Below are 23299 nucleotides of genomic sequence, written 5' to 3'. Positions count from 1 at the left end.
GAGATCTAACAGTAAAGAAGGACAATGAGATGAGTTCCAGTTCTACAGACTTCTTGCATATGACTTACAAATGCTCGAAAATTTATTTATCATATGGCACATTCACATCGCGTTACAATAAAAACATAGAGCATAATAAATATGAAATATAAAATATAGACAGGAAGATCACAAACGTATGTCTAGGTTACAGATAAAGTTTTTTGCTTCAGTTGTCACAGCCAGGAAATCAGCAAAGTCTCCATTGTAGGCTTGGTTTTGACACTCTTTCACTATGTGTTGGATAGTTTGTTTTCAGCCCCACAATCACAATTTGATGATGTTATTTTGCCCCATTTATAAAGGGCATCTGCACATCTATCATGACCTGTGCGAATTCAGTTCAAGGTTGTCCATATTGCACGGGGCTGGTCAAAAACCAGGTAGTTTTTCCAGGGCAAGCTTCAGCATTGTGGAGGACTGTTTCCTAGCCAATGTTGTTTCCACATGTTGTGGATATTAAAATCATCTTCTAGAAGAGCTTTAGCAGTAGAAATGGCTGGATGTCTCGATCTTAGCCTGTTTTGCTCCAAATAGGTTACATCGTTTAATATTGGTAGCTGGAGATTGTCAATAATCTTCCGATATTCTTGAAGAAGGGCACTCTTTCGTCTTACATCCGGAGGTGGTATGTGGCTCAAAACAGGCAGCCAGTATGTGGGAGTAGGTCGTATCGTCCCACTAACGATGCGCATTGACTCATGCAGTTGTGTATCGATCTTTCTCGTGTACAGACCATTAAGCCACACTGGGGCACAGTACTCCGCTGCTGAGTAGACCAGACTGAGTGTGGTCGTTTTCAGCATATCCGCTGTCGAGCCCCAGCTAGTGCCGCACAATTTGTGTAGAATGTTATTTCTACTTCTCAGTTTGGCAGCAGTCTTCATCAGGTGTTCTTTATAAGAAAGTGTCCTATCCAATGTGACCCCAAGATATTTGGGATGCATGTTATGATTGAGCTGGTTTCCCTTAAATTGAACATTGAGCTCTTTGCCTGCTGGTCTGTTACAAAGGTGGAAGCATGTTACTTCCGTCTTTGTTGGATTGGGCTGTAACCTCCACTTACAAAAATATACATATAAATAATATGCTCGAAAATGCTATGCTTTAAGAAGAAGAGGCAATTCAAACATTTTCTTAGTAGCTGCCACCAAAAATCCCTTCCATGTGGTTAAGCCTCTTCTTTGTGACTGCAAGAATGTTTGAAATGCATGTGAATCTGCCAGATTGCATGAAAACTATCCAGTTGATGCTGGCACCTAGGGAGATGAGACTTTGACATTCATGCAGCTGCATGGAGCCCTGGACATTTGATTCAATTTTTGTGTGGCAGCTGTGCCACACAAAGAATTTTGAATTGGGCCCAATACAGCTTCACACAACTATTTTAGAGGGAAGGTGAGCAAGGCATAATTCTGACAGTACTGGCATCTGTTTTCTTTCTCTTCTGCCAACACTGGCTAACCTAGATTTGATGACAAGAGATACAGGGATGCATCTATGTCTCTTCAAACATATTGCAAATAGCAGCTAGGTGGGCTGATCCAGATCAGTACCAGGGGTAAGGGTTAATCCTTCTACACATGCACCATTTTCCCAGCAAAATCATCACCTCTGAATCTCCATGCATGTACTTTCATGCATTCCCATTATCATATCGAGTTTGGCCCTAAGTGTCTTAAAACACTGGAGTCGGAGAACACAAAGAGACTTGTACAGTGTTAATATGGTCACACTGTAATTCAACAGAGCTGTGATCAGTCCATCCTTTGCAACTGAAATTAATAAGAAAAAAAAACAGTAACAATGAAAGATGTAGGTAAGATGTAGAGAGCCAGGGCCTGCAGGAGAGGCCACCACCACCACCACTGGGGAAGAGGCGGGCCTGCCGCTGCTGGGCCTGCCGCCGCCGCCGCCGCTGCTGCCACCACCACCACCAGGCCTTCCCTGGAGACTTCTGCCTGACAGACCGCCAGTCCCTGCAGGACTTGGCCCCCAGGTACCGAGCCAGCTGTGCTGCTCCACCTGCCCTCCCTGGAGGGGCTACATAAGCTGGCTGGCTGAGGTGGCCTGGGAGAGCCAGGGCCTGCAGGAGAGGCCACCACCATCACCAAGGAAGAGGCGCGCCTACTGCTGCTGGGCCTGCGGCGGCAGCGGCTGCTTCCGCCGCCGCCACCACCACCTAGCCTTCCCTGTGGACTCCGGCCTGGCATTATTTTTAAGGGGATTTTTAATTGGTGTGTGTGTGTATGTTTTCTTTTTCCTGGGGGATTTTGTTGTGGTTTTAGGGGTGGGTAGCCTGCCTGATAAGCGGGAGCGAGGGGGCATGTGTCCACCTGATGGAGGCAGTGGGGGGAGTGTTGGGGGCCAGAAGATACCGAGGCTGGGGGGCAGGCACTGGTGGAGCGCTAGGGGCAGGCCATGCCAGGTAAGGGGAACAAGGGAGAGATGTGTAGTATCTGTCCCCTGCTCCAGGCCTGTCCAGAGCCAAAGGATGGCTGGGGGAGGCGCGACCCCATCTTCTGGCCTTCGTTTGCTGCTCTGCAATGCCAGGTCTGTTACCCAGAAAACCTCCCTCATCCATGACATGATCCTGGATGAGGGTGCAGACCTGGCATGTATTACGGAGACCTGACTGGCCGAGGCTGCTGCTCCAACCCTTGCAGCCATGTGTCCAGCTGGATTTTCGTATGCATAGCAGCCGAGGGCTAGGGATCGGGGACGGGGAGTGGCTGTTATCTACCGAGAGTCCTTGGTCTTCACCAGACCCCCTCTCCAGGAGACCAAGGTTGCTGAGTGCATGTACTGGAGGTTGGGCCTGAAGGGCAGTCTGGGGATTCTGCTCGTGTACCGTCCACCCCGCTGCACGACTGACGCCCTGGCCGAGGTGCTTGAGGTGGTCTCTGATGTGCGTGTGCAGTCCCCTAACTTACTGGTGTTGGGGGACTTCAACGTACATTCGGAGGCCATCCTCACAGGAGCACCTCGGGACTTCATGGAGACCATGGCCTCCTCGGAGCTGCACCATATTCTAACTGGGCCCACCCATGTAGCCGGTCATGCACTAGACCTTGTGTTTGTTTCTGGAGAAGTGGGGAGTGGTCTGGAAGTCGGGGGTATATCCACCACCCCCTTGTCATGGTCAGATCACTATCTGGTGATGTTGGACTTCTCAGTTCCACAACCCCTCCGCAGGGGTGGAGGACCCATTAAAATGGCCCGCCCCAGACGTCTTATGGATCCAAATGGATTCCTGAACGCGCTTGGGGATTCTTTGGGGCATGCCAACGGCCACTCGGTCGAGACCCTGGAGGGTGGGTGGAATGCCGCAATCACTGGGGCATTAGATCAGGTGGCTCCGAAACGCCCTCTCCCCCTGAACAGGGCTCGGACTGCACCATGGTTCAATCCGCGGTTACAAGCTCTGAAACAGGAGGTGAGACGGCTAGAGCGCCGGTGGCGGAAGTCTCGCTCCAAAGACGATCAGACACGGGCTAGAGCTGTATCTTCAGCCTATCACGTGGCGGTGAAGACAGCAAAAAAGGAATATTATGCTGCCTCCATCACGTCTGCAGAGTGCTGTCCCAGGAGGCTGTTCCAAGTGGTCCAGAGCCTTGTCGGTCCTGTGGCTCCGGAACCACTGGAGCATTCTAAGGCCTCCTGTGAGGCCTTGGCAAGGCACTTTGCAGATAAAATTGATCAGATTAGGTGTGTTACACTGCACGCTGTGGATACAGTTAGTGAGCAAGAGGCGGCCTGTGGCAAACCGGTTTTGTGGGATCGGTTCCAGCTTCTTCCTCCTGATGAAGGGGACAAGGTGCTTTCATCGGTACAGCCGACCACCTGCTTACTTGATCCTTGCCCATCTTGGCTCATTATGAGCTGCAGAGAGAGACTGGGTGAGGGGATCAAGGCGGTGGTGAACGCCTCCCTTGAGGAGGGAGTGATGCCATCAGCCCTCAAGGAGGCAGTGATAAGACCGCTCTTAAAGAAGCCCTCCTTGGATCCTCAAGTTTTGAACAACTTTCGCCCTGTCTCAAATCTGCCATTTTTGGGCAAGGTGATTGAGCGGGTGGTGGCGGTGCAGCTGAAGGCACACTTGGAAGAAACTGATTATCTAGACCCATTTCAGTCGGGCTTCAGGCCTGGGCATGGGACAGAAACGGCCTTGGTCGCCTTGGTAGATGATATGAGGAGGGCTCTGGATAGGGGTGAATGCTCCTTCCTTGTTCTCCTCGACCTCTCAGCGGCTTTCGATACCGTTGACCACGGCATCCTCCTGGACCGCCTGGAGGGGTTGGGCATTGGGGACACCGTATTGCGTTGGTTCCGGTCCTTCCTCTCCGGCAGGTACCAGAGGGTAGCACTGGGAGAGGAGGTTTCGGACCTGTGGCCACTCACTTGTGGGGTGCCACAGGGTTCCATCCTCTCCCCGATGCTATTTAACATCTATGTGAAGCCGCTGGGGGCTATCATCAGGAGGTTTGGGGTGCGGTGTCATCCATATGCGGATGACACGCAGCTCTACCTCTCGTTTAAATCCTCACCAAGGTTGGCCGTAGAATCCCTGTCCAAATGTCTGGAGACGGTGAGTGGCTGGATGGGGAGGAATAGGCTGAAGCTGAACCCTGACAAGACCGAGGTACTTTTGGTGGGAGACAAGAGGAGGCTGGGGGATGTTGACCTGGTGTTGAATGGGGTATGGCTACTCTTGAAAGACCAGGTCTGCAGCCTGGGGGTCATTTTGGACTCCCAGCTGTCCATGGAGGCTCAGGTGTCAGCTGTGAGCCGGACAGCGCTGTATCAACTCCATCTGATACGGCGGCTGCGCCCCTTCCTTCCCGACCATCTGCTCCCATCGGTAGTACATGCCCTGGTCTCCTCTCGTTTAGACTACTGTAATGTGCTGTACGTGGGGTTACCCTTGAAGACGGTTCGGAAACTGCAGCTGGTACAGAACGCGGCGGCTCGCCTGATTAAAGGCAGCCGCCGGCGACATCACATCACTCCAGTGCTGAAGGAGTTGCACTGGTTACCAGTTGTTTTCCGGGCCAAATTCAAGGTGTTGGTTTTGACCTAAAACCCTATATGGTTCCGGCCCAGCCTATCTTAAGGAGCACCTCCAGCAGCACCAGACAGGCCGCTTAACAAGATCAGCCTCGGATGGCCTTCTCTCTGTCCCATCAGCCAGGATAGCTAGACTGGTGGGGACGAGGGAGAGGGCCTTTTCTGTGGTGGCCCCCACTCTGTGGAACTCCCTCCCTAGGGAACTCCGTCATGCCCCCTCTTTAATGAGCTTCCGTCGTGCATTAAAAACGTTGTTGCTCAGGCAGGCATTTGGGGTGGGTTAGGGTATTTTAGAAAATGTTTTTATTGTAGAATTTTATTGTTTTAAACTGTTTTTATTGTATGTTGTACATCGCCCAGAGTGGCTGGGTGACCAGCCAAATGGGCGATTAATAAATTTAATAATAAATAAATAAATGTAGGTGGCGTAACTTGGTAACGTGGACGCAAGGAAACTAATCAGATAGAACAAGATATACAGATTCAAGGAAGGGCAAAGAAGAGGTAGGCAAGAACTGGTAGCACAACATTCTTGAGAGATAGCCACTGGGCTCTTAATGGACCTAGTAACCAATTTACCAGCAGCTTTTTCCTATGACTTTTTAGAGGGGTTGCTAGAAGGCTAGACGTGGGGAAGCTCAAATATCCTCCAGGGATCTTGCATTTCATGGCAGGGAAGAACAATGATAATGGAAGATTCACCAAACTTTGCAGTATTATGCCTCAAGACAGGTTATGGGCATTTGGCATAGAAAAAGGTTCTTCATACTGTAACATGGCCTTGGCTGGGTATCACTAGTTGTTCAAACTTTTGGGGATGTTCACATATTACAGTGCACGCATATGCATAACTGCATAAATATTTATTTTGTTTTGGAGAAAACCTGCAGTTGTTGATATGGGCAAGACACCAGCTAAAAGCAGTACTGCCATCTGATGAAGAATTGAGTTCCCCAAAATTTTCCAGCTGCCTTATGTTCCGAAGGATCAGTGCATTGGAATGTCTGTTTATATGGTGTATACTGTTGCAGCTTTACAGTTGTTGAACAGATCAATTATTCTCACTAAGAAATATCTAGCAAAGTCCCAACAATTCCCAATAAACCCACTGGAAATAGTGACCAGATATGCACCAAACAAGTTCAAGCAAATGTGAGATTCAAAATTGTCCAAAGTGTGGCTCTTTTTGGATCTTGACATCCAAAAGAAATCCACTTCTGAGAACAATACTGATGCAAGATCATCTAAAAGTCATGCAGAAACAAGCACAGTCTGTGTAGAATCTATTGCAAAGTGATCAGATGTAAACATTGACAAGCCAAGATATTGCCACCCAGGTTGGGCAATATATTCTGGAAGAAAAACAGTAGGCAGACAGAGAAGATATTGGGGAAGCCTCTCCCTCACATTGTTTTTTAGTGCAGTCTTAATCATATCATAAGCTAACAGTGCCTTTACATGCAACATGAGAAGTCTCTTTTACTGACAGCCTTGCAAATCAAAACTGCTTCTGGTGACCAACAGCTTATCCCAGGCACTGGAGAAGACGAGTAAACTTGTCCCCCATGACAACCATGGACGAATCCCCTACCCCATGGAAATGGAGGAACTCACAGGCTCTGTCAAGGGCTCCTTGGAGGCCTCTCTCTGTCTACTCCAGTAGCCATGTCCAGACACAGATGAAGGGATTCCTTTCAAAGCTTTATTCTTCTTTTACAACTTAACTAAACCATTTGCAACTAGATCTGAGCAGCACCGAACCTATGCTCTAAGTTGGAACAGTTGGTCCCCGTCTGAAAGGGAATTACTGGCAGACCCCTGAACTTAAGGACTAGGGAGAGTCCCTCCCCTTTCCCTTGGATCCTCTGGGCGCAGCCGTTGTTTGCGCGCCAACCGGGCACTCCGCCTCCTTTCCGCGCCCTCCATCTGGCGCCGCTCTCTGCGTCGGCGTTGCGTGTCCACCAAGTTTGCTATCCGCTCTCTGTTACTCCCTGGACTGCTATCTAAGCTAGGAATGTTGGTGGAAGGAATCTCCGTCAGCTGTTGGCCCTGGGAAAGAGGAGCGCGCTCCCCTCACAGGAGCGACTGCTCTTCCTCAGAATCAGAACTACTCTGGGATTCTATGGGCTCAGTGTCCACCCTGACAGGCTCTTTCTTCCAGCCATCTGGGCAACAGTGTTGGGGTTCCATCATCTATGGTGAGGGAGAATTTCAAACGATTTTCACAGCTGGACTCAGAATCTGCAAGTTGTTGTGAGAACATCTTGCTTCAGAAAAATCAGAGCTTTGAAATATTAACATTTTAGTTCATAATTACTTTCCCCAGATTTATAAGATGTAAGGGAGACCATACAAGTGTCCACCAACTACAGTGATGGGTAAGAAGGGTCAAGGTTTTGGAAGCGTAAGCTGATGGAGGTGTTGGTCAGTCAGAAAGAAGTGGGTGTTGATGCCTGTATAGGAGCTGGGTAGGTTTTGATTGGTTAGAGGGTACTGGCTTACTATATGGAAGGAACAGGTAGAAACAGAGAAAGGTTTGTGGAAATAAAGCAGGATATCTCCTGGTAGATGGTGGAAGAGCCCTATTCTGATGGGGCAATTTGGGCTCTTTCTTCTTCCATGTATCTGACAATTGTTCAATTTACCACTCAAAATAGCCACTGAGATGGGAATAACAAAATGTATTGCAAGATGGGCTGGTGACTAATTGAAATGTTTTTAATTGATCAACTGCCATAATTAATTAAAATGTAAAAGTAAATAATTTTGCATGTTACTAAAACTTCAGCATACAGATATTTTTCCTTTGAGCTGTCAAAGGTAGCATGAGGACTAAGCTGTGACACGGAGATGCATTTTTAGAATCTAAGTCTGTGCACGAAAAAAAAAAAAAATCAACAGTGTTTCCCCTCCCTGGGCTTCCAGTACCGGTGTGTGTATATATGTGTGAGGTGGTGGGGAGCAATTACCAGAACCATGCCAGAAGGAAGGGTCTGCCTCCCCACACACTGCTGCTCTCTTGCTCCCATTATTCTTTTTTACATAGATAGAAATGGTTTCTACTGGTGCATTTAGCTTCATGTCTAGTTTGGCCCTGTGCAAACATAGATAACCCTGCTTCCGAATGGCAAGAAGTTTCAGAGGTTCCAGTAAATGCAGTTTTCTTAGAATGAGGTCACTGGAAACTTACAGCATCTCTCTGATATAAGGTTGATTTATACAAATATCTAAGCTGAGTACAAGATGAGAGTTCATAGCATTAATACTCCAATAGATTTCCGCTCCCTATCAGATGTTGAGGGAACCCATAGTGCCATAGGTTTTCCTACAAAGAGACAAGTCAGCTCTCTGCCTCCTTTCCAGATAGCTCTAGTTCCACAACACACGAATAATGGAGGATAGTGTAACCTCCTTCCCTTTGTCTAGGACATGGGTGGGCAACTTGTGACCCTCCAAATGTTTTGGCCTACGACTCCCATGATCCTTAACCATTGGCTATGTTCCCCACATTGGGGAAGGCTGGCCTAGTCTTCTGCAGGAGCTGTGTCTTCATTTTGATCCATGTATAGAACCTATAGGCACTCTAGAAAAAAAATATATACAGCACTCCAATCTTATTCTTGTGGCCTATATGGTCTGACCCATGGCCCAGCCTTTCAGCTAGATCATGAGCTCCCCCACATAATATGTGCTTGTGCTGAATCAGATGTTTGGGACTTTTTAGTTTAGAAAAAAAGGCAAGTAAGGGGGGAGCATTAGAACTATATGAAGTTATGTATGGTGTGGAGAAAGTGAATAGATGTTTTTCTTCCTCTCACAGTATTACAACCCAGGGTCATTCATTGAAGCTGAATGGTGGGAGATTCGAGAAAAAAAGAAAGTGCTTCACACAGCACATTCACTGCTACAAGATGTGGTTACAGCCAACAACTAAGATGGATTTAAAAGGGATTTAGACACATTCATAGTGGGTAAGACTATCATTGGCTACCAGTCAGGATGGCAATATACTACCTCCAGGGTCCAAGACAACATGCCTCTGAAATAGTCACTGAGGAACACCAGCAGGAAAGGGCTACTATCTTTGTGTCCTGTTTGTGGGCTTTCCAGAGGCATCTGGTTGGCTGCTGTGCTAAACAAGATGCTGGACTAGATAGGCCTTTGGTCTGATTCAGCAGGGCTCCTCTTTTGTTCTTATGCTAAAGGCCCTGGCCAGAATTCCAGTTGAGCAGGAAACATTTCTCATTTGGGAGCACATCCATACATCAACAACTAAGGACATCCCTCTGCTCTTCATGGTATATGGGAAGAAAATATTTCAAAGAACCAGCATGTGGCAACTCTAAGGGTGTAAGATCAGTGTTCATCTGAAGTTCTACGGTCTTTCAAAATTACACCACCTTTGCCTGATAAAATGACAACTGCAATACTTCCATTTGTATTCCTTCTATTTACTCACTGTAAAACTCCCTAAATACTGTGGAAGCCAAATCAAATAAAGTAGCATTCTGCTGAATCTAACAAGCTCAGGTATTAAAATCACCCACATAGCTGCAGCATTACAACAGTCAGCTCTTGCAAGACTTAACAATGCTCAGCAAAACATTTTGGGAATGCTGTTGAAAAGTTGATGACTAAGATACCAGTGTCACAAGGAGGCAAGGGCTGGTGGAGGTCCAGAAATCTAGCTCTTTCCTAGCCCTGCCGTTCATTCTCCTGAACAGAAGATGCTGTTGGGTCAGACCTGAGGCTTCTTACATTCAGCAGCACAGAAGCTATAAGCTGCTTGTTCCCAGGCTTTCCTCACTACCTACCAAGCACACAGAATGAAGTCACTCCTAGTAGGTTTGTTCAAAAAGAAAAAGCATTAATTGTTGTGCATCAGTGCAGGCAGCTGGAACAGCTGACATTCTGTATTCCTCTTGAGCCTTCCAAACGATTACTTCCTCCCATGTGGTCCTGTTCCATGTGACCTCTTTTACTGAAACTCCACATGCAGATGCAGAGATTGTTCAGTGGTGCTGCTCAGACTGTGGCACTCCCTTCCTAGAAGTGTTCACTTGACCCCTTCCCTACTTCTGAAGCACTTTTTCCTCAAGAAGGCTTTCCCATCTGGCTAATAATTTTTACCTGCCAGAACTGGCCCTCCCATGTGGTAGGGTGAATCCGCTGCCTCAGGTGGTGGATTGGGTGAGGCGGCAGATCACCCCACCACCGCCGCCTCACTCTAACAGTGAGGCACCACAGTGGGCAGGCACTCTGGAGAACCTCTCCAACTGTTTTGACCAGCCACTCAATGCTTTGCTCTGGGTTGTCGACAGAACCAGATATCGGACCAGAAGGCTCTCTGGAGAGTCCTACTGGCCGCTTTCCTGCTGCAGCATTTGAAATGCTCCAGAGAGTCTACCAGAACCAAATGCCTTGCTCTGAGGGGGTCCTTCCTCACAGCAAGGCATTGTGGGTGATGTGGCCCTGGAAATTGCCTGTGCCAGGACACTTTCCCGCAGTACCTCACTCTGAGGACGGACACATCCAAGTGAGGAATGGGGGATGGCTTTGTGGGGCTGGTGGCATGTGAGCTCCCGCCTCAGGCGGTGCAACATCTTGCACCGCCATTGTTACCTACACATTGTTTACACTAGTTTCCAATAGTCTTTTCTGCCATTTTACTTTTTAATGTCTAGATAGTTTGTTGTTAAAGTTTTTCTTATTTATCCTAGATACACTCACATTTTATAGCTATTGGAGTTGGTTTACAGTAATGCCCAACTTGTCTCAGACCATCCACAAGAGAAGCCAGAATCCTGCACTTCCCCTATAACAGGTGGGGAGCTCCTGATCCATGATACAACCCCTGGTGCTTTCCCCTTCCCTTCACTGCAATGAGGCTTGGACTTTTTTAAAAGCCTCTTTGCTAACTGTCCTCTCCCCAGGCACTGTGATCTCACCCCCCCCAATGAAAATTACACCCCCCTCACAGCAATTAGGTTTGGAAAGGGTCTCCCATTAAAGCCAATTAAAAATTTTTTTAAGTGTCATTACAGCACTGGGAGAAATGTGGCAGGGACACACACACACACACAGCCATGGGTGTATGTGTGTGGGAGGGGGGGAGTGAAGAGGTGGCCTCACCCACTATCTTTGACTCCACCCACTTTTCCACAGAGGGCCTCAATATCTAGCATGTAAAGGTTAGCCACAAAGGAATGGGCCAAAAAAGCTTTCCCCACTCTACTAGGGAGAGACACATTCAAATGGGTTGGAAAGCCAAATTCCCAACCCATTCAGAAAGTGACCATTCTAGCTGCACTGAATAACATCCATACTGCCCGAATTAAACACTAAAATTAGAACAATCGGAAATGGTTGTGGCAAGTTATTTGTTCTTAACACGTATTCAGCATAAATAGAAGAACAAAAAGTTTTGTATGTATAGATTATAAACACAGTCAGAAATAAGTGTACCTGGCTGTGTCCTTCCTTGGGATCTTCAAAGTGCAGTTCCTCATCACACCTTTTGAGATTCATAGTGCTAATTCGGAGGGTAATGGGAGAAAGGAAAAGGAAGCTGGTGCTATAGCACACAACAACAGCTATTACTGAGTCACGCCCTTCCACCTAATAAGGCCTAAAGTTAGTTTAACTTAACATTGTCTGGAATGGGACAGACAATAGAAACCCCATCTGCATTAGGAATGCCTAAGGGGGCCCACATCTTAGGTTTGACACCCCTGCTTTAAGACATGAAACCAGCCCTCCCCCATCTTATATATACATATACTTTCATTTAAGGCTGGCAGTAAAATAGGCCCTCAAAAGTATCCAGTCAAAAGGCAACATTAAGCAACCTAGTTTTAATATTCTTTTTCTCATAAACCCACTAAATAGAAAATACAAAACCTCCCCCTGCTTGCTTTTAACAGTTGAGAGAACAGCAAAAGTTATCTTTAAACATCCAAGCAACAGTTGAGAAGGAAGAATGCATTGAGGAGGAATACAAAAAGCACAAGGCAATATGCATTATTTTCAGAAGTTGACAAGATGTTCATATAAAAACACTGAGGAGCAGTGTTCTTAGGAGCTGCCGAAAATAGTTCCAGATGTATTCAGGATGAGAAACAGATAAGAATTTTGGAAACCTTGCATATATTGTGTCAATAGAATTCAACAAAAGAATAACAGCCCAACCAAAAGGCAATATGGCAGAGAGTATTTGTACATTCTGTCACTTCTGCTTCGTCCTGGAGCTTGTGGACTCACCCTGGACTGCACAGGTGCAGAATCACTGGTCCTGTCTCCTGAAACAGCGAGGCCAACAGTGCTATTTGTTGCAGTGTAAGTGCCTTACACTGATGCAAGAGGCTGGGAAGTTCAGGGTGGGGGTGTCACTCAGGCTCCAAGCTTGGGCCCTTTCTTCACAGCCTCACACTGCCCCTGCTCTTGCACGAGTGGGAAGCCTCTCTAGAGTTTTAATGTCAGGATCAGCCTAACAAAACTACATAACAGGTAGATTAAAGGCTGCTGCCAAATGGCAATCCATCCACTTGAAGCTAATCTGTTGTGGGCAGATGGGAAGGGTGGATGACATCCTATTTTCTTAGTTGACTTTTGTTGCTGCTGCAGAGACTAGGGGAATGGAAGGTAGGTGGGTCATGGAGACTGGGAATGGGGCAGCTGTGCAAAAGAAGAAGTGGGGGAGATAACAGTGGTAATGGGAAGGGGGAAGAGAGAAGAGTGCACAACTTTCTAGGCACTGTAACTACTTCCTCCATGGCTAGCAAGCCTCCTGTCTCTGTGACAAAGCAGTCTATGGTGAAGATTATCAAGGCACTGCTTGAAATGGCAAACAAGTGGTCTCTACTGAGGTTGTCTTTTGTCACTGGCTTCCCTCTCTTATGGCATTTTTATGCTGCCCCAAAACAGAATGTTCTGTTTACCTTTGTACTACAAGAAGCACCCCTGATTTGCCTGAAGTTTAGTGCAAGATTATAACTCCACAGTGACAAAGTGCTTTGCAGTATATGCAGGCTTGGGCTGTTAACACAACACCAATAAACTGTTAGAACAGAATCTGTTGGAAGATCCAAAATAAGCCGGGGGTGGAGGTGATTTAAGAAGGAAGATTGCAAGATATTACAGAAGCAATACTAGCTACATTTTTTTGGGAGAAATCCCATTAAACTTAGTGGAACTTACTTCTAAGTAACAGGCCATGCAAGTTGAGCCCAGGGCCGACGTCCAGGAACAATCTGACTGTATACTTTCAATGTACACAGCCCAGCTTATGAATGGGGCTACTGCTAGAGTTGACGAAGGGAGACTGTGGCTGCTGCTAGGCTACAAATGAGAGATCCATTCTATTACCAGGCCCATTTAAAGTTCTAGGGATGAGCTTTTGTACTCTTTAGTCTACCTCCATAAACAGGCCTTTTCACAGTTAGCTGTGGGTGCTGCCATTTGGTTTCAACTATTTAAAATGGAGTGTACTTCCCTGATCTAATTATAAAAGCTCTACTTCCCATTATCAACTCTAAGAATTATTTCATATGTTAGTTTCCTCACTTCATCCATAGTTACAAAACCAAAGGAGACATCTAGAAGACAATGATTTTTTTGCCAGAATGAATGAATGTTCTGTAATTCAAATACCTAAATATTTAGGGGCAGAATCAATCTCAGACTGAAAACAACACCAAAAAGCTGTGTTTGCACTTGTCTTCCTGGTTGAACCCTTCACTGGTGTTTCCTCTGCGGTTGGTAACTCAAAAGAAAATGAAGCGAAGCTATTCCATACAAAAATGTTTGAACAAACCACCGAAGCTGAGTTGAACTGTCTGTGATGCCTTTGGTCCTGCAGTGAAGAAACAGACAAATGAACATTACATTTATGTAACAACAAACAGAAATCTAGATTAAGAGAGATGTGCATGCCGCCCAAAGCTCTTTGGAGAAGGGTGGATTGTGAAATAAGGCTGGCATTCATACTCCTGCTTGCTCATGAGTAGAGGTAGCCTAGAGGACTTTCTGGAGCGGCATGCAGTGCCTCATGAAAGGTTATAGACTGGATGGAGGAAAGGTATTGGCAACCCACATGCCAGTTACAGAAAGCCCCCAAACAGGGTTTTTGGATCCAAGTTTATATACCTGGGGACTTAGAGCTCCCTGACCTATGTTCAACTTACTCCTCTGTACTAACAGACAGACAGATCCTGGACCTGTATAGACAGGATGGGATGGGGATTACTAGGGGAGGGAGGGAATTGTCCAAAATCAGGCAGATGTTCATCCAATTTTGGTTGATTCTCCCCACCCCCAGCAGCTCCCCACACCTTATCCGACATTGTTCAGGAGGGCCCCTGACCCTCCAGAGAGGCTTGGGTCGGGGGAAATGGGAAACTTTGTTCCCATGAACTTCCTTAAGTTAACTTACCTTAGAATCCAAGCTATTGTCTGGTCAGTATGCATAGCCTCCACACTGTCATGTTGGATGATGTGTTACATATACTGATCAATGAATGTGCAAGTCCTGAAGTGGAGAACATGCATGATGAGGGGGCAATAGTAAAATACCTTCTTGATGGTTTGCAGGTTCCCCAACATCAACCTGGACAATCTACACAATCCCCTACTGGTGCTGTTCATTTGTGCAGATTCTCTAAGATATGTGGTGAACACACCCATTATCTTCACAATCTACTTCAAGAGGTCACTTGGTGTCCACACTGTAACATTCTGTGAATTAGGCAGTGCGACTGCACAATAAAAGTCTGGTCTGGAAGAACCCACAGTAATTCTGCCACAAAGTGTGGGCACTGTGGAGCGTGCACCCGGAGGGTCAAGGCAACAGCATGATGGAAGCCCACAAAAGTAGTCATTAGAATTGCTACTGCCCCTTCATTAAAACAGCCCAGTCTATCACAATCTCTGTATAGCACTGCAGAACTCTAGAATTCACAAGACTTTTAACATATAAGAATAATTGGTAGGTATGGTAAAGTGTGAATCAGACCTTCAGGTCTGTCTCTGGGGTTTGGGAAAATGTTAACTTATATCCAGATCCTATCCATGGTTACTTGGAAGCAAATCACACTCTGCTGAATGGGGCTTACTCCCAAATAAGTACACATTGGACTGCCTATTTCTTCAAGTGAAGAAATACTCCATGAAATCTGGCAGAGGCAGAACCAGCCCTAATCACTTGCATCAGACACCATTTACATGTGAAAAGTGGGTGTGCTGCATGCATGGGAATAACTTACACCTGGAGAAGAACATTGAGCAAATGAATCTACACCCTTTTCTCCCCAAACCTCCATCCCCCAAGTTAGCTGAGCATACTTATGAGGGTTTTACACACCCTTATGCTGTAGGGAATATTCTAGTGTCTAAAGGGAGGGAGGTTACTGAGCTTGGAAGACATGTAGCCTGTGGGCACAGCCTCCCTGCCCCCATTCTTTCGGACCCCATGCAGAAAAAGGAACTTTTTGGTGGAAACGGTGCTTAAAAGATGGGCAGAATGGCGTGCATCCTCCAATCCCAGTTTGTCCCCTCCCAAAATATTATTTCACTGCAAGAGGGATTCTGTCTTCACCTCTAGAGGGAACATGGGGGGCGGGGGGGCGGGGAGAATCCATCCCATTTTTTCCAGTAAGTGGAACTCACCACCACACATTATTCCTAGGTAAATAGCTGCCATTTATTCAATGATAAAAAACCTGCCTGTTTAAGACCAGAGTTAAGGCTCTGTCATGTTGGCTTAAGCTCCACAAAGCCTGGAAACTGGAAGCTAAGGCTGATGCCATAACAGACATGCCCCCTCATCAGTAATCATATTGCACAATGTCATAAATTGTGCTTGCTTACAACTTACCTTCCCATGCCCCTTTAATTTGTATTTCTCTGTAGAATGTGTTTGGACATTTATGTTATCATCTGTTAGTTCTGAAAGAATGGCAAGTCCAATAACAGCTCCAAAGTCTGTCCTTGACAGAACTTAATTCAGGCCTAGTTCTCACAAACAAGAGAACTGTGTATCAGTTCTGTATCTCTTTAGATGGCATGAGGGAATGTTTCCCCCACAAACAAATACAAACACACACAAAGAACAGTTATACACACCGAAAGATCTAATGTCAGCCCAGACACAGGTTCACCACTTCACTGGCTGTTTTTGAAATTTAGGAGGAAGTGGGGATAGAAGACAGGCCAAAGAAATAATAAAAATGGCTTACTTGCATAGCTTGACAGCATAAAATGCTTCCCCTATATGAATCATCCAGACAATCAAATACCTGCAAGTAGGAAAACAGCACTGTTTTGGATTGGACTGAGTTAGATGATGTTAGTTCAGGTCTCGCCCAGAACATTCTAGGGCCTGAGGGAAAAATCCAAACAAATGTTCCCAGCCACCAGCTAATGAATATGCCCTTGTGTGGCACCTCTTTATTTCAGCTGGACCTGTGCAAGAGAACCTCAGAGTAGATTGTGGCATAGGACTCAAATCCATGCACTTCCCATTCTGCTGCTTTTCACGGGAACCAAGACCTGCCATGTTAACTTGCCACATAGCAGGGCTGCCTCTGTGTTATAGATGCCCACTGCAGACTTGATTAAAAACCCATTCCTTAATCTGCTAAGTAGGAAACATTTTGTCTTTCACCATAATATTAACACTAAGCCGCACCTGCACCTATCCCAGGCAGGACCAGATTAACTGCACAGAGCTGCTTCCAACTCCATCCATTATTTTGGCTCTATATAAGAGCACTCCCTGAGGTTGCCGCTCCTTCAATCAGAACATGCTTTACAGTAAAATAAAGGCCAAAGTCTACATTACATGGAGTTCTACATTAGAAGTACAATGGAAAGTGTTTTTAAAAACCAAAGCCAGCTCGTCCAGGTGCCCACCTGAGTGCAGTATGGGTGCGCGGGGAAACACTGTTTAACATGGTCACGAAACAGCTCAGGTAGGAATTCTGCACTGGAAAAGGACCAGACGGGAAAGGGTAAGCAGCCTGTCCCCAATCACCCTTTCTCTACTCAGACTAGCAGCTTGCCAGGACTGTTTTTGTGTTGTTCTTCTAAAAAGAAGAAACATGAAGGGAAGTGTGGTGTAGTGTGTGGTGCAGTTGTTAAAGCGTTGGACTGGGAAGTGCGGTGTAGTAGTTAAAACACTGGACTGGGTTCAAGTCCCCACTCAGCCATTAGGCTCACTGAGTGACTTGGGCCAGTCACTGACTCTCAGCCTAACCTACCTCACAGGTTTGTTGTGAGGATAAACTAGAGTGGAAGAGGATCACGTACACTTCCTTGGGCTCCTTGGAAGAAAAGACAGGATATAAATGTAACTAATAAATGAATAAATAAACAAACAAACACTGAACTCCACATAACATCTAATTTGGCCTTCCACTGATAGCTCTACCTACTGAAGAAGGGAACAACCCAACACTGTGAAACAAAAAGCAAGTACGTACCAAGGAAAACTGAATTTAATGACCTGTATAAATTAAGCACATTTGCATGGATTTTTTCTGTTTCATTATTTGGCAGTGTCTATTATTTTGAATAATTCTGGTTTTATTGTCACAGGGAGAGGACAAGGAGCTTTCCAGAGTACTGAAGCCAGCCTTCCAACCACTGAAAATTTTATTTAGCCACTGTCCAAACACTGTCAAGCAGATTTCTACTGCCATAAGGGCTAGAAACTTGCTTCTTTTCTTAACAACAACAACACCTGAATTCTGCTGCCAATACTATATTCCATGCATTTTCTCTACTCCCACAGAACCTGGCACATGCACAACCCTGGAAATAGCCATATGAAGCACTTTAAAGATATACTATTAATTCTGTCGAGTTTTAACAAAGCTATGGATGATGAGATGATCGGCTCCTGCAGTGGTCTCAGTGGGTGCTGCACAGGCACTTTCGAGCAGACCACAAGGGGGAGAAGCTATAGTGAAGTTCTTCTCAGGGGAGTGAGCATTCTGACATCATACACATGTACAAGGTTTTGTACAAGTACTGTGCGGGAGGTCATCAGATCATTATGCTCCCCACCACCAACCCTAACCCCACCCTGATTGGGCTCCTGACTGCCCAGGCTAGTGTGGCAAAGGTTTCCCAGTTTTTATGATACACAAGGAAGGGCAGTCTACCTCCAACCTTAAAGGAAGGAACCTTCATCATATTTTTCTCTCGAGAAACTTCACTGCATCCCTCTACCCACACTGACCTCACTCCTGCTGCTGACAAAGTACTACATTTGGCCGAGCGTATGCCAAATTATCATTTGCCAGAGGCCTGGCTGCAACCAATATTCATGCCACTCAATTTGAAACATTTGGCTTTCACATCCTGAACTCCCCAAAGGCCCTTATATATACATATACATATACACACACGCAAACACACACGAGTTTGAATAAGGAAAACATCACTGGTTCTGAATTCAGCTTACCCCAACTGGAAGAGAGCTTTATGATTTTCCACCAAATATTTTGTTAAAGTGCCTAACGGTCCCAGGTAGTCATAGGGGATTGTTGAAGGTGAGAGGACTGCCCACTAGAAGGGAGAGAGAGAGAGAGAGAGTGAAAGGCAGCCATTGTATTAAGACGCCTCAAGATAACCCATCATCTTTCAAGCTCAGATTTCACAACCAAATTTCCACCTGTAATAAATGAGCTTAAGGGACATAAACAAAACATGCCTTTCCTGGGTTTCTTATGTGGGGATGCTGTATCAACAAAGGAAGCCAAAAAAAAGTAAGGATATGGTCTATAGAAGGGCTGAGCAGATGGTAGGTCTCCCGATGTTTTGGACTTCAACTCCCAGAAGCACCTGCCAGCATGGCCAATGATCAGGAATGCTGGGAGTTGAAGTCCAAAAATCTAGAAATCTACTTTCTGCCCATCCCTGGTCTACCCAGCATGCCAACACTCTTGTGGGAGATACCATTTTTAGCTAGGTTCTAGAAATACAAAATGCAGAATGCAGCACAACTCAGAAACTGGCAGCCATCAGGAAACCCTGAAGGCCAAATGTTCATCATAGGCAAAATTAGTTTTGGCTCAGAGAGTCTGTGGATACTGATACTCCCTATCAGCAGCACCGTTTAATCCACTGGACCACATAGGTTCCTCTGCATTAAAAATACAACTCAAGATCCACCTAAAATCGCAGGACTATGAGGTTTACAAATTTGTTCAGGAAGCAGCTGCCATTAACCAAGCTTATGAAAAGGTAATAGTGAAGTCCATCTTCAAGCCAAGAAGACTCTCCAACTGTTTTTTGGCAAGAGTAGGCAAGTGATAGGTAGTTTACGGAGTAGAGGACGAAGAAGTTGCGCAGCTGCTGTGTTCTTTAGAACAGAGATAGGTAGAAGATACATCAGGCTCTACCGGTACATTCCTGGTGATTTGCAGCAGATCAGCACGAGTCTGACTCCAAATTGTTAACAAACTGTTAACGTCTTTAATTGTTAAAAATAGCAGCAAGAAATTGACACCCCTCCCCTCAAATTATACTGATGAATGAAAAAAGGTTGTTTGGGGCTGTTGTGCCCATTTGGCTGACTTGTGCCCAAAGGCTTTAAAACCAAGTTCATAGAAAACCCACCCAGCAGTAGAGCAGGGACGGCGATTTCCAGAGACAGGTACCAGCAGTGGAGGCTGGTGGCTCCCATTACTTTGGGGCTGTGAATCCATTCTGAGTTTCGGTCAGAACCAGCCAGACCTCTAAAGGAGCTATCCAAGGCGCTGAACCCAGCCCCCCAAAATAGGTTCAGCGCCTTGGATAGCTCCTTTAGAGGTCTGGCTGGTTCTGACCGAAACTCAGAAAGGATTCAAAGCCCCGCTGAAATCGGAGCCAGCAGCCTCCACTCGGTACTGGGTAAATCGGGACCAACGCAGCGGAAGCGTCCCGTCCTGCCCCAACCGACGTTTCTCTTTGTCCCCTCAAGGGAGCTGCACCCCGCTCCCCACCAAGCCCGGGGGCTCGCTTACGCCGTAGCAACCCATGCCGGCGAGGATCATCACCATCCAGAACGGCCTGATGCGTCGGAAATAGCTGCTGCTGCTGCTAGTGGTGGTGATGGTAGGGCCAGGCCGCCGGGACCAGTCGTGCGCAGGCGAAACCTCCGCCATGTCCACTCCCGAACCTATCGCTGAGATCTCCGCGTCCTTCTGCTCAAGCACCGGCACGCGCGAGCGCTCCACGCCCGCCCCCTGGGCGTGGCTACGCGGGACCCCACGCGCAGTTTGCATTATGAGGAGTGGACGGCGCCACTCTGACGTCCATCAAGAAAGTGGGGGTTTGCCACGGAGCGGGTCGCCGACCGCCCCTGCGCAGACTACGCGTGCGGGCGCTCTCGCCTCGCCTCTCCATCTCTCGGGGTTGTTTCCAGTCTCGGCGGGGCAGGGGTAACTACTTCCTCCCTCCACCGGCCAGGCAACGCAAATCGTTAGCGGCGGCGGCGGCGGAGGCATCATCGCCTGGCTGGTTGTGGCGCGGCTGTAACATGCGCAGGAGCCCCGGCGGGAAGAAGAGGCGGCTTGCGATGATCTTCCCACCGTGGGAGCAAGAGCGGCCCACCCTTGGCCGCGCGATGTTTCGCCCAAGAAGGGGGAAATCTCGCCCAGCCCGGAGTGGCTGGGCGTTGCTGGGCGTTGTAGGACTTCCTTCTGCCTAAACATGCCCAGTCAATCGCTAATGTTTCTGTCTAAACAAGCACAGACGAGTTCAAGCAACTCGCTACATGGTCTATTTTTCTTTCAAAAGCAAACTTCCTGTTAATAGCATGGGAAGGTGAGACAGAGAGGAAGGCCAGGATCTCCTCTCGATCATCCCAGAGTGCAGGACACGGAATAATGGGCTCAAGTTACAGGAAGCCAGAGTCCGGCTGAACATCAGGGAAAACTTCCTGACTGCTAGAGCAATACGACAATGGAACCAATTGCCTAGGGAGGTGGTGGGCTCTCCCACACTGGAGGCATTCAAGACGAGGCTGGGCAGCCATCTGTCAGGGATGCTCTGACTTGGATTCCGGCATTGAGCAGGGGGTTGGACTCGATGACCTTGCAGGCCCCTTCCAACCCTACTATTCTATGATTCTAAGTCTCAAGACATCCACGCAGGGTGAAAGGAACAAACCTCCCCCGTCCCCTGCTGTAACCCCGACCCAAATGCAGGGAAGGAGTCCGCAGCTACTTTTAGAACAGGAAAAAAATTGTGTGTTCACTCAGTGCACCTGGGTTTAGCAACTAATATACATGTATCTTCGGGAACTATATGACTTACACAAACAATGGATTTAAAAAAAAATGTTATCAGTCATTTTTCCCGCAACGATTTAAATCGCTGGTTTAAATTGCCTTGCTTTAAATTTATTTTACTTGTAGTTAGTAAAAAAAAAAAAAGCCAAAAAAATAATTACTCCATTTTAATTGTTTGTCCCAACTTGCCACAAGTATTTGACCTGAAATATTTGAGGGGGAAATGAAAGCACACTAAATGTGATTGAAATGTTATATTATGAAAGATGGTAGCATTTACTTCCCTTACATTGTTTACATTTAAGAAAAAAAGGAGAAGCAGTATAAATATTGCATATAAATGCATCTACAATGTGGAAACTTCCACACTTGCCTAATATTTAATTTGCAATATGCATTGGTACTAATGAAACTGAAATATTTCCACCCATATCACTGGGTTAAATCAATCCACCTTATAAGTGATTAGATCTGTTCTATGAAATTGCTGAGCTGACAGGTTAAGACTGGATATACATACGATAAGTTAATGGGTTCCTCTACAGCCCTATGATAACCAACTTGAGTGTTAACATTTTATGTGTCAGGGTGGAAACTGCGCCCAGAGAGCCTCAGAGCAGTTCGGATTCTGAGGAGGAACAGCTATCCGTGGGAGAGGGACCAGCTCATCCCTCACAGGCTCAGCACCTGGCAGAGATTCCTCCTGCCAGCATTCCTGAGATAGATAGTGACCCTGGTAGTGAGGGAGTGCGGGAGTGGGGCTTCTTAGATGCTCGATGCAGACGCAAAGAGCGACAAGCGATGGAGGGCGTGGAAAGGAGGCGTAGCGCCCGTTTGGCACACAAGCAACGGCCGCCTCCCATGGACCTAAGGGAAAGAGGGAGGATCTCTCCCTAGCCCATAAGTTCTGGGTCTTCAAGTGACTCTCTTTCAAATGGGGATCAACTGCCTACTTGAAGCTTAGGCCACTCTGCTGTTCCTTGCTTTAGTCGCTGGTGATTAGCATCTGAAAGAGTCATTAAGTTGTAAAAGGATTAAAGCTTTGAAAAGAAATTCTTTCCTCTGTGTCTTGAGTTGGCTATTGGAATCTACTGAGAGAGGTTGCCAAGGTGCTCCTGACATTATGTGGATTCAGCTATGGGAACCCTTCAGGAGCAGCATTTTTGGTTTCTTGTACTGCTTCTGTAAGTGGCAACAGCATCAACTGTGTTGAGGCTTCCACTTTTCTGAGGCAGAATTTTGAATTTCTTTTGGTGGTATTTTTGAGTTTACCTAATCTCTGTGAGGTGGCAGAGGGTGCAGTGTGTGTTTTCTGTCTCTATTACACATCTTTCCATTGCTCTGCAGTTCTCCCAGGCCACCTGCCCTTCCTGAACTGAAAAAGCCCCATGGGAGGAATTGCCTCATGATGTCTTCCTCATGATGTCTTTAATTAAAGTACGGGAAACCAAGGAGGCTACAGGCTGCCACAGAGAGTATTGTATGATGCCAGACAGGACACCCATGCACACTCTTCAGCCACCTCATAAGTAAGGTAAGCACAAGAACCCTAAACCCACCCTATGAGAATTTCTCCAAATATCCATTCTCATAAAATATCCATTCTCACTGCTTTACATGGAGCCAGTCCCAAATGGGGCCATTTAATATGGCAGCGTCATAACAATTCCCACTGTACTGAATTTGAACTATGCACTTTGGCTGTGAAATTATGAACTATCTTAATAATTAAAGTAATGTTTGCTAGAAGAATACTTTTGGATTCCTTTATTTCAGTTATGAAAACAACATGCAAGCCACAGAAACCCCCAAATAAACTCTCTCTGCCACCCAGGCCGACTTCCATACAAACATTGTACTTCAGGAATTAAGAGTGAAATGTTTCCCCAAATAATGACCGACACATCTGTGTCATTGAT

At 46.5% G+C, this 23299-nt stretch overlaps 1 protein-coding gene across 6 annotated transcripts; it reads right to left on the bottom strand.

Annotated features, from left to right (window-relative positions):
- Nucleotides 1-11928: 11928 nt before the first annotated feature.
- TMEM254 (transmembrane protein 254) lies at nt 11929-20498 on the bottom strand. 6 transcript variants are annotated; one of them, XR_014789323.1, is made up of 5 exons: nt 20112-20387; nt 18569-18672; nt 16338-16397; nt 14537-14632; nt 11942-13957 (listed from the first exon to the last, which is right to left on the bottom strand). XR_014789323.1 is itself a non-coding variant. In XM_084845246.1 (4 exons), the coding sequence occupies exons 1-4, from the start codon at nt 20250-20252 to the stop codon at nt 13840-13842; spliced, it is 423 nt and encodes a 140-aa protein (XP_084701372.1). In that variant the 5' UTR covers nt 20253-20293; the 3' UTR covers nt 11929-13839. The 6 variants fall into 6 exon arrangements, 4 of the variants coding, with proteins under 4 accessions (XP_084701372.1, XP_084701373.1, XP_084701374.1 ...); XR_014789324.1 differs by having other exon boundaries at nt 11943-13957; nt 20145-20387; XM_084845246.1 differs by lacking the exon at nt 14537-14632 and having other exon boundaries at nt 11929-13957; nt 20112-20293.
- Nucleotides 20499-23299: the final 2801 nt, after the last annotated feature.

This window comes from Heloderma suspectum, chromosome 3 (assembly GCF_057233095.1).
Source record: "Heloderma suspectum isolate Gila_16-S chromosome 3, 16-S_ref, whole genome shotgun sequence".
NCBI classification, from domain to species: Eukaryota; Metazoa; Chordata; class Lepidosauria; order Squamata; family Helodermatidae; genus Heloderma; species Heloderma suspectum.
The sequence above is the reverse complement of the archived record's forward strand: the minus strand, read 5'-3'. Positions and strand labels throughout refer to the sequence as shown.

Bases quoted from the DNA above. Each gene is read 5' to 3' on its own strand.
- TMEM254 (XM_084845247.1), bottom strand. From the start codon at position 20,372: ATGCAAACTGCGCGTGGGGTCCCGCGTAGCCACGCCCAGGGGGCGGGC. The intron at 16,398-18,568 runs GTAAGCTGAATT...TCCTACTTGCAG, and splicing joins AAAGCTCTCTTCCAGTTGGG to GTATTTGATTGTCTGGATGA. The intron at 13,958-16,337 runs GTAAGCCATTTT...TCTTCACTGCAG, and splicing joins TATGCTGTCAAGCTATGCAA to GACCAAAGGCATCACAGACA.